Here is an 11,687-nt window from a genome sequence, read left to right as displayed (position 1 = left end):
GACATCACAGAGCTGGTGGATGTTAGAGACCTTGCGCTCCTCCACCTTCCGTTTGAGGATGCCCCACAGATGCTCAATAGGGTTTAGGTCTGGAGACATGCTTGGCCAGTCCATCACCTTTACCCTCAGCTTCTTTAGCAAGCGGTGCCTGGTGGCCCAGTCTCTGAAGGGGGGGAATCATGCTCAGGTTCAGTATGTCACAGTACATTTTGGCATTCGTGGTTCCCTCAATCAACCGTAGCTCCCCAGTACCAGCAGCACTCAGGCAGCCCCAGACCATGACACTCCCACCACCATGTCTGACTGTAGGGAAGACACACTTGTCTTTGTACTCCTCACCTGGTTGCCGCACCACACCACCTGACCATCTTGACACCATCTGAACCAAATAAGTTTGTCTTGGTCTCATCAGGCCACAGGACATGGTTCCAGTAATCCATGTCCTTAGTCTGCTTGTCTTCAGCAAACTGTTTGCGGCTTTCCTGTGCATTATCTTTAGAAGAGGCTTCCTTCTGGGATGACCAGCCATGCAGACCAATTTGATTCAGTGTGCAGTGTATGGTCTGAGCACTGACAGGCTGACCCCCCCACCCCTTCAACCTCTGCAGCAATGCTGGCAGCACTCATACGTCTATTTCCCAAAGACAACCCCTGGATATGATGCTGAGCATGAGCACTCAACTGCTTTGGTCGACCATGGCGAGGCCTGTTCTGAGTAGAACCTGTCCTGTTACACCGCTGTATGGTCTTGACCACCGTGCTGCAGCTCAGTTTCAGGGTCTTGGCAATCTTCTTATAGCCTAGGCCATCTTTATGTAGAGCAACAATTCTTTTTTTTCAGATCCTCAGAGTTCTTTGCCATGAGGTGCCATGTTGATCTTCCAGTGACCAGTATGATAGAGTGAGAGCGATAACACCAAATTTAACACACCTGCTCCCCATTCACACCTGAGACCTTGAAACACTAACGAGTCACATGACACCGGGGAGAGAAAATGGCTAATTGGGCCCAATTTGGACATTTTCACTTAGGGGTGTACTCACTTTTGTTGCCAGAGGTTTAGACATTAATGGCTGTGTGTTGAGTTATTTTGAGGGGACAGCAAATTTACACTGTTATACAAGCTGTACACTCACTACTTTACATTGTAGACAAGTGTCATTTCTTCAGTGTTGTCACATGAAAAGATAGAATAAAATATTTACAAAAATGTGAGGGGTGTAATCACTTTTGTGAGATACTGTAAATATATATATGAATAAATACAAATATATGATTAGCTCAAAGATTGACAGAGCAAGTAAAAAGCATAAACTTTATTTTTTACTGTACACCTTTATTAATAAACAAAATGGCGGGTAAGCGCCATTTTTTTGGTTGTATACGTATTTTTTCCCCTCTCACGCTCTAGCAGCGCGTAACGTCAGGTTGTTCTCGCGGTATCTAGAGCGAGATCTTAATTTCGCGCCGCTCGTTCCCCCGGCAACAATCCATTCTCTCTGGCTCCTTGCATGCGCCTGCCGATGACGTCGGCGCGAGGCGGGAAGCGTGCCCCAATGGCAATGCAGGAAAGGGGGCAGGCGCGGCGAGCGGAGCGCCGATTGGAGGGGAGGAGTGAAGCGAGGCGGGGAGAAGAGCGGAGGAGGGAGCAAATCACCGCCAGAGAGGAGAGATTCAAACACAAACAAGTGGATGGGCCCAGCGCTGGACAGAGACTCCCCCGCCCAGACCTAGACACAGGCCGCACGCCGCCTCTTCCTTCTCCTCCGACCGACATCGCCTTCCGGCCTACCCCGTGCCTTTCACCCCACACACAGCCCGGCTCAGCCATGTCCCGATCCAGCAGGCAGGAGGTGTACAAGTGCGGCGATCTGATCTTCGCCAAGATGAAGGGATACCCACACTGGCCGGCCCGGGTAAGTCCTCAGCATGGAGGGGGGAGGGGTGACTCCTCATACTCGGTATACACCGGATTCCGGACTGGAACATTCTAATACTGGGGGGAGGGGGGCAGTGTATTGAGGGCCCGACTTCTCCTATCTATTACATTGTACTGGATGGAGAGGAAGGGGAATACATGAAGAGGGGCGCAGGAGGTCACTGTAATTGGGGGTATGAGAGGGCATGGGTGGGGGGAGCAGTACATGAAATAGGGGGAGGGGTATATAAGGTGATCAGGAGTACACAGCATGGTGGATGCAAGGAGTGCATTTTAATGAGGGAGGGAGGGCACAGTACAGGGGAGTCAGCAGGGCATGGAGGGGTACAGGGGAGTCAGCAGGGCATGGGGGGCACAAGGGCACGGTACAGGGGAGTCAGCATGGCATGGAGGAGTACAGGGGAGTCAGAAGGGCATGGGGGGGCACAAGGGCACGGTACAGGGGAGTCGGCGTGGCATGGAGGGGTACAGGGGAGTCAGCAGGGCATGGGGGGTGGGCACGGTACAGGGGAGTCAGAAGGGCATGGGGGGGTGGGCACGGTACAGGGGTTCAGCAGGACGTGGCATGGGGGGGGGCAGAAGGGCTTGTTACAGGGGAGTTAGCATGGCATCGGGGGGAAAAAGGGTATGGTATAGGGGAGTTAGCAGGACGTAGCATGGAGGGGGGGAGGGCACGGTACAGGGGAGTCAGCATGGCATGTAGGGGTACAGGGGAGTCAGAAGGGCATGGGGGGGGGCACGGTACAGTGGAGTCAGCAGGACGTGGCATGGGGGGGGGGCAGAAGGGCTTGTTACAGGGGAGTTAGCATGGCATTGGGGGCACAAGGGCATGGTATAGGGGAGTTAGCAGGACGTAGCATGGAGAGGGGGGGGGGCACGGTACAGGGGAGTCAGCAGGACGTGGCATGGGGGGGGCAGAAGGGCTTGTTACAGGGGAGTTAGCATGGCATTGGGGGCACAAGGGCATGGTATAGGGGAGTTAGCAGGACGTAGCATGGAGAGGGGGGGGGGGCACGGTACAGGGGAGTCAGCAGGAAGTGGCATAGGGGCGTATAGGAAGTAGGGAATGGTACAGAGGACACCGTATATGGGGGACAGGTATACATGATATTGGGGGGTGGCAGCTTTGGAGTCTGGAGAGCAGTGTTTATGGGGGAAGGGTGTGAGGATGACACATTATATAGAGCAGGGGTGCACTGTACTGGGGAGGCCAAGGTATAGTGGGGAAGCAAGCATGGTATGGGGCAGGAGGGCATGTGACATGGGGGGGGGGGGGTGAATGTCATGGTTTGTGGAGGTAACAGGGCACATTACAAGGGTAGCTGGCAGACACGGGGCAAGAGGGGGGCACATCACATTAGCGCAGTGGTTTCCTTCACATGCAGAGCACTGCAGGGAAGCTGCTGTGAGTTCTGTTTCCTGCCAGCCCTCCTCTATCCCATGTGGTATCACAGTAGGGGAGGGCCGATTGAGATTAGCACAGACATTGGTGTTTCTTCCCTGCACCGCTCTGCTTTGGAGGAGAAGCGTTTCCTAGTGAGTGTTGGTGGCTCGGTGAGGATTTACCCATAACCGGGGGAAGATTGTGGTGGAATCCTGGTTTAGAGACCCCAATCTTTAGCCCCCAACAAGGTGATCGGGGTTGAGTTCCAGCCTCTGACATTGCTGATGTCCTCTATAACATTGTGAAGTATTAGGAATGTATTACATAATACTGTACTGGTGTAGGTGATCGTGGATGTATTATCCTATGCAGATAGTCTGATCTCTTCTATCTATAACATTGTACTACGACCCTCCAGCTGTTGTAGAACTACACTTCCCATGAGGCATTGTAAAACCTGACATTCGCAGACATGACTAGGCATGATGGGAATTGTAGTTCCTGAACAATGAGAGGGTCGTAGTTTGGAGACTCCTGACCTATGGCATTGTGTAGGAGGTGATTGGGGGGGATCTACCATAACCTGTAAACATTCTCGTATTGGTTGTCTGCCGTCTATAGCTGTAGGTGATCAGACAATCTATAACCTGTACTGTAATCTATAGTATCATTATACTACATGGCATGTCTACCTGATTCACCCCCCCCCCCCCCCCCCCCCCCCCCCCCCTTTTAGACACTGCTATAATGCACAGGCCTGTGTAGGGGATCTGGATATAGAATCTATATTATAGATGAAGGTAGAAGAGTACAGACCTGTAGGATACAGATGGTACAAGCTCAACATACCTGATTCCCCCCTCCCCCTACACCAGTAATGGTGAACCTTGGCACCCCAGATGTTTTGGAACTACATTTCCCATGATGCTCATGCACTCTGCAGTGTAGTTGAGCGTCATGGGAAATGTAGTTCCAAAACATCTGGGGTGCCAAGGTTCACCATCACTGCCCTACACTGTGCTGGTTATACCATTGGGCTCCGATCTCCTAGAGCAGTGTTTCTCAACTCCAGTCCTCAAGGCATACCAACAGGTCATGTTTTCAGATTTCCACTATTTTGCACAGGTGATTTGATCAGTTTCACTGCCTTAGTAATTACCACAGCCATTTCATCTGAGGGAAATTCTGAAAACATGACCTGTTGGTGCGCCTTGAGGACTGGAGTTGAGAAACGCTGTCCTAGAGCTTTGTAGATAATCCTTTAATATAGTACAACTCGTGAGCTAGTGCTGCACCACCTGGGAAGTCGCATGTTGGTCCTCTGTCAGTATTACAGTCCAGAACGTAGCCCGGTGATGTCAGATCTGTGATGTACTTCAATGTGTAAAGCTCTCTGTGGTGGTAGAACGGTGTGCCGGGTTCTGCATCACCCCCAACCAACTGCCATTTCTTGGACTATCCAAGTTCTAAGAGAATGTGGTGATCTGGTGCTGCTAAGAGTACGCTGGGACTTTGTGTGCTCACCCGGTGGTCCTCCAGCTGTTTTGTGGAACTACAACTCCCATCATGCCTCTGCCTGTGGTAGTCCTGCTTGTTAACTGTCAGCCATGCAATGCCTCATGGGACTTGTAGTTCTGCAATAGCTGGAGGGCCAGAAGATGCGCACATAGACCTGTGATGGTGAACCTTGGCACCCCAGATGTTTTGGAGCTACATTTCCCATGATGCTCATGCACTCTGCAGTGTAGTTGAGCATCATGAGAAATGTAGTTCCAAAACATCTGGGGTGCCAAGGTTCACCATTACTGACATAGTGGTCAGAGGCAACCCCCGAGAAGCATGTGAACTTCTTGGGGGCTGATTTTACTAAAACTGGAGGACTCGGGATCTGGTGCAGCTGTGCCATGCCAGCCAATCAGCTTCTAACTTTCAGCTTGTTCAGTTAAGCTTTGACAATAAAAACTGGAAGCTGATTGGTTTCTATGCAGAGCTGCTCCAGATTTTGCACTCTTCAGCTTTAAGTGATGAATGGTGTCTTCTCAGGGTGGAGGAGATTATACTGATTGTACTGTACGAGTGTTATCTGTGCACATTGCTAAGCATAAGAAATACATCGGAGTCTAGGCCTGGACAGGACATATTAAAGATTACACCAGTTCATCATCTATGCAGTACTGGATGTAAACTGGCTTGTGTTTTATCTGTTACCATCCAGACTTCTCAGATTTGTGTAGATTTCATAATTCCTGGTCATTCATCATGTCTTCAGATCCTCTGATGTCCATGTCCTGGTCACACCGCACATCTGGTGGTCACATGTTCACAATGAGGGAGGAAGCTCTCCTGGAATGGGGATGGCGGGGAGCTCGGAGGCTTTGTTTGTAGTCTCCTCGCGCTTGTAATCTAAACTCAAGAACAAAAATTAAATGTACCGCAAAACGCCTTTCCCTTCCATGTGCTGGCTGCCCCGCCCCCATCACCTGGTGTGGTGACTGCTAAGGTTTATACGCTGCTTAGGTTTTACATTATTTTTATTGTTTGCCCTTCCTTCTCACACTTGGAGCCTGGTACAGATGCATTCCTCTTCAGGCAATCATACAGTTTATAGTGTACATCTCAGTGGGGGAGATTGCTGCACTAATGTCAGATCGTACTACAGCGTCTCTGACCGAGCTGACTTTTTTTTTTTTTTTTTTTTAAAGCTAGTTATAGATGTAAGCTTGAATTCTACTTTAGGCTAGGTTCAGTTCTATGCAGGTTGCGGTTGATGCATTTTTTTTTTTACGCTGCGGTCTGCGTTTTTTGAACGCTTATTCTTTACCTGTTTTGGATATGTGTTGTGTTTTTTTTTTTTTTTTTTTTTTTTTTTTTTTCCCCCACCAGCTCGTAGTAAAGTATGAGAGTTCTGTTCATGGAGTGCAATTTTGATGCGACTTTACACTTGCTGGTACTCGCGTTGTGTCCAAATAGTCTAGGGCAGGGATCTCAAACTGGCGGCCCTCCAGCTGTTGTAGGACTAAAAGTCCCATCATGCCTTTGGAAGTCATGCTTGTAACTTTCAGCATTGCAATGCCTCATGGGACTTGTAGTTTTGCAACAACTGGAGGGCTGCCAGTTTGAGACCCCTGGTCTAGGGAACCTGTGTTCAAAGATGCATGTTGGGGTTAGTGGTAATTTGTCGGGGTTGATCGGTAAATTGTCGGGGTTGGGTAGAGGGGTAATGAATGGTTGGGTAGAGTGGTAAATTGGCGGGTAGAGCGGTAAATGGTTGGGGTTGGGTAGAGCGGTAAATTGTCAGGGTTGGGTAGAAGGGTAGGGTTTGCGGTTGGGTAGAGCAGTAATGGTTGGTTGGGTAGAGCGGTAATGGTCGGGGGTAGTGTTCTAACACTTACGGCTAACCCCAATAGGTGACTTTAGACATATAAAGGTTCCTGCACGACTTTGATGCGACTTGAGTGCCAGCAAGGGTAAAGTTGCACTTAGTGAACAGAAGTGTCATACTTTTACGATCAGCCAAAAGGAAAAAACCCCATCAAAAATGCAAAACTTGCAGTTTTAGTGCGGTTTCATTGAAGTCTATTACACGCAATCTGCTGCAAGGGGGAAAAAAAAGCCCCTGCCCTTTTCAAAAAAAAAAAAAAAAATGCTTGCGCTGTGCGTGTGGAAAGGAACAGCGACCTGTATAAATGAATTGATGGAGCTGCTGCTGTTCACATTAACCTCTCATCTGAACAGCTGCACAGGAGTTGATTCTCTAAAACTAGAGCATGTAAAACCTGGAGCAGCTGTGCATGGGAGCCAATCGGCTTCTGACTTCAGCTTGTTCAATTAAGCTTTGACAAAAGAAAAAAAAGGAAGCTGATTGGTTTTTATGCAGCGCTGCACCAGATTTTGCACTCCCAGTTTTAATCAATCCCACAGTTTGCATTCAGGGATGGCATGTCTGCCCCCAGCCAGTCAGTATACAACCAGTGCAGGGGTCTCAAACTGGCGACCCTCCAGCTTGTCCCATCTGCCTGTGGAAGTCATGCTAAGTTGTAACTGTTGGCCATGCAATGCCTCATGGGACTTGTAGTTTCGCCAGTTTGAGCCCCTCGATCCAGAGGCAGCAATTTTCCTCCTCCTGAACACAGAAGCCTTTCCGCCCTCATTTGCTCATCTGACTTGGGTCCTGATAACTGAATGTTGTTACGATGATGTATAATCTATGGTGAGGTCAGACAGATGTTCCAATGATTTTGGGCTAAACCTTGATAAGTCTGTCCTCATTGTCTGGTTCCATGTATTCATAGTATAATATATGTATGCTGAAGGCTATGCTTGGTCTTTGGGGCCTTGTTTGCATTTGGATGTATGTGGGATCACTTCTCTCACACATGTAAATAATGTCGGGGTACATGACAATACTTTTTTGTTTCACTGACTCTTTACATTTTGTACTGTATACAAGGAGAGGCTGGATTTGTAAAGGTGATCGGCATTGTTTTTTTTAATGTAACATGTCTGCATGTGAATTCTTCCCACCCCGTCTTTAGAATACCTGAAGGGCGGTCTGGAGCCGGTCTTTTGTATAGCGATTACTTACCAAACCTTTCTACAGGTGACAACACACACCCCCTGGAGTGATCGAGGAGCCTTGTATATTGCTGACACTGCGGATTACAAGCACATTCTTCCCACGAATGAAGGCTAATGCTGGCAGTATAGTATTTTTGTTAAATACTTTGCTGTATTGAGGTGTTACTGCAAAAGTATGCACCCCCCCAAACTCGCAATGGTCAGTATTCCCAAATATGGGACATACAGGATGTAGCAGTGCAAAGATGTAAAAGCTGAATTCTAGGAATTCATCTCCATTGTAAAAAAGTGAAGTAACACTATGAGTTGGTGATATTTAGAGAAGTACAGTAAAAGCTTGTTTTGGCTTTACTTTTCCTGGAGATCACAGAAGTGCAGTTTGTTCTGAACTCCAGTGACCTGTTTGTAGGAGATGGGTTGTAGCCCGCTGTCAGCTGATGTCAAAGAGCTGGTCCAGACCCGGGAAAGATGGTGGCCATATGGCTGGGATCTGCCCACATGCCTGCACTTTGCACTCAGTCTTAGAGCCAGTGGGGCTAGTACCCCCCCCCCCCCCCCCCCCCCCTTAGTACTTACCTTCCAGAAAAGGTAAGTTAGAAAGTAAAAAACAAAAAATGTAACTATCCAAAAACGAGGGGTGGTCTTTTGTTTTAAGACCACCTCTCAAAATTGGTTGCAACTCGGCTTTAAAATAACAAATGTTAAACTTTTCCTGCTCTGTGTAATGGTTTTGCACAGAGCAGTCCTGATCCTCCCTCCTTCTCGGGTCCCCTGCTGGCGCTCCTGGCTCTTCCCTCCTGTTGAGTGCCCCCAGAGCAGGCATGATTTGATGCCCTCTCGCCCCCTAATTTTGTGGAACAAATGCAGCCCGAAAACATGCATTTGTGGGAATTTGTGGCGTTACTTTGCCCAGAAGCCCACATTGCTGAAGCTCTGCCCCCCCCGCACTCCGTTTGCCCCAAAACACACCACCTTACCTAGTGAGTCACTGATAGCAAGAATGTGAATGGTTCAATACTGTGGTACATGTGTTATAACTGGGTCCATTTTAGTTAAATCCTTTCATCTACTTGGTGTCTATTTTATGTTTAAAATGTTTCTAAAGAGCCCCGGGGGGTTGCCTTGTCCCGGGACGGCCTCACTCCTGGGGGTTTTCCCACCCTCAGTGGAGTACAAAGTTCCTCGCCTCTGATCCTCCGCTCTGTTTTTAAGACATTCATTGACTGTACAGACAAGCCGGCCTCTGACGGTAGTAAAACAGGGCAGTGCTGCCTGGCGGGACACTTCAGTTTGCAGGTTTAGTGGCACGTTTCCAGATTACAGCAAGCAGCTCGGGAGATCAGGTCCACCTCCTAGCCCCGCCCCCTTCCTGACTTAAATGCACAAATTCTCCGAGCGATGCCTCAAAGTCCTGCAGTAAACCTCGTGGGGAGCGACTGAAAGGTTGTAACAACCAGCCTGGTCTGTCTGATTCTCCGACCTGTGCTGGGAGTTAACTATTTGTTTTGCTTGGTTGCGTGCGCTTTTTTACTACAAAAGGTGTAGTTGGAATGTTCTCCCTCTCGAGAAAGCAAATGGTTTACTGTATATAGTCTAGATTGCCGATGTTGGAACACTGAAGGCCCCGACTTCTAAACTTTCCAGTTATCGGGAGCCTCAATTCACCAGGATTACTCAGGCAGCCCTTTGAACCCACACATGGCAACAGCTGGCGAGGCTGAATTGTATTTTTATGGTGTTACTCAGTTGTCCTGCATGAATGTCATCCTCATTAAAGTTTAAAAAAAAAAAAAGTAGCTTTTTCAGTGTTTTTTAAATTCTATTTATGATTTCTAAAAATGATCTATATTTTACTTGTATAATTTTCTCAATTCCTGCTATGCAAATGGGGGCTTGATTTAAAGCATTTTGTCTTCCATACATGACATTAAGTTGGTGCCGTGCTTCCAAATCATAAACTGGCCTTCATGGCATACCAATTTTTCCTCCAGGTCCTGCAGAAAGCAATTGTAAGGTGCCCTATTATGCTGATTCCATTCAGAGCTTTAAAGCCTGCCATAGATTGTGTGTGGTGTTTTTTTTTTTTTTTTTTTTCCCTGCAACTAGAGGTTTAGTAGGGGACCAGCTGAGATTCGAACCATCGATGGGCAGTATGATTGTACCCAAGTCAATCCATCGATCAACTTGGGTACAACCAGCATGTTGGATATCTAGCATGCGATTGCCAGCGGGTATAGGTTCTAGCAAAAAATAGTTGTTGTGGTCTCCCAGCAGGGATGTCTCCTCGAGCCCCAACCCACTGGGAGAACACAATAGGGGATTGAACAATTTTCTTTCTTACAACCTGTGCTTGCAGGAGTGAAAATTGCATCCTCTATGGCCTGCCTTCTACCTTCAATCACTGCGTATTCTTTCTCGGGCCATAGATAATTTGATTTCTCCCACCAGCACAGTCGGTGTTGATGGGGGGGAATACCTCTTGCGGTGCTATTGTGTTCTCCTGAGGGGGGCATCTCTCTGCTGGGAGAACTCAGTGATTATTGGTAGCAGCTAAAGCTAAAGAAGAATCTGACTGGTTGTAGCCAAGTTAATCAATTAGATGAACTTGGTTACAATCGCCTGCCCATACAGGGTTCAAATCTTGGCTGGTCCCTGCTGAACCAGCTGAGATTTAAACCATCTATTGGTGGCTTTATAGACGTCCCTAGCTTAGTGGTTCTCAACCCTGTTGAGGCCAGAGCCCAGTAATTTCCTCCCAGAACTGTCCATTCTCCAGCTTTAAAAGGAAAATAAGTTTTTACTTTCACCATCAAGGTAAATGGTAAATCATTGGTATTAATGGGATCATAGCCTACAGAAGAGAATAGCCCCTCAATTTATTGGTGATGGTGGCCCCCAGGGAAGAATGGCCCCTGAAATCACTGGTGAGACTGTGAACCTCAGGGGAAAAAAAGGTTTGATTTCTAAATCGGGGGTCTCCAAACGTTTAAAACAAAGGGCCAGTTTATTGCCCTTCAAACTTCATTGAGGCAGACTAATGCCAATTGGAGTAGAAAAGTCCCTGGCATCAGTGGGAGTAAAACATGCCATAGGCTTGGTGGTTAGTGGGAGAAAAAAATAATCGTCGTTGGGAGGAAGGGTGCAGTCGTCGGTTGGGGGGGGGAGGCCGGGTGCCCCTGTCGTCGGTTGGGGGGGGGAGGCCGGGTGCCCCTGTCGTCGGTTGGGGGGGGAGGCCGGGTGCCCCTGTCGTCGGTTGGGGGGGGGGAGGCCGGGTGCCCCTGTCGTCGGTTGGGGGGGGGGGAGGCCGGGTGCCCCTGTCGTCGGTTGGGGGGGGGAGGCCGGGTGCCCCTGTCGTCGGTTGGGGGGGGGGAGGCCGGGTGCCCCTGTCGTCGGTTGGGGGGGGGGAGGCCGGGTGCCCCTGTCGTCGGTTGGGGGGGGGAGGCCGGGTGCCCCTGTCGTCGGTGGGGGGGGGAGGCCGGGTGCCCCTGTCGTCGGTGGGGGGGGGGAGGCCGGGTGCCCCTGTCGTCGGTTGGGGGGGGGAGGCCGGGTGCCCCTGTCGTCGGTTGGGGGGGGAGGCCGGGTGCCCCTGTCGTCGGTTGGGGGGGGAGGCCGGGTGCCCCTGTCGTCGGTTGGGGGGGGGGGAGGCCGGGTGCCCCTGTCGTCGGTTGGGGGGGGGAGGCCGGGTGCCCCTGTCGTCGGTTGGGGGGGGGGAGGCCGGGTGCCCCTGTCGTCGGTTGGGGGGGGGAGGCCGGGTGCCCCTGTCGTCGGTTGGGGGGGGGGGAGGC

At 49.8% G+C, this 11,687-nt stretch overlaps 1 protein-coding gene across 2 annotated transcripts in view; it reads left to right on the top strand.

Moving 5' to 3' along the window:
- Nucleotides 1-1,516: 1,516 nt before the first annotated feature.
- LOC141116930 (uncharacterized) overlaps nt 1,517-11,687 on the top strand; it is a 45,455-nt gene continuing 35,284 nt past the window's right edge. For both annotated transcript variants that reach the window (XM_073609436.1, XM_073609435.1), the window contains exon 1: nt 1,517-1,917. In XM_073609436.1, the coding sequence (XP_073465537.1) occupies nt 1,525-1,917 (393 nt within the window). In that variant the 5' untranslated portion in view covers nt 1,517-1,524. The remainder of the gene's footprint in view (nt 1,918-11,687) is intronic.

This window comes from Aquarana catesbeiana, linkage group LG13 (assembly GCF_042186555.1).
Source record: "Aquarana catesbeiana isolate 2022-GZ linkage group LG13, ASM4218655v1, whole genome shotgun sequence".
NCBI classification, from domain to species: domain Eukaryota; kingdom Metazoa; phylum Chordata; class Amphibia; order Anura; family Ranidae; genus Aquarana; species Aquarana catesbeiana.
This window is presented reverse-complemented; position numbering and strand designations above follow the sequence as displayed.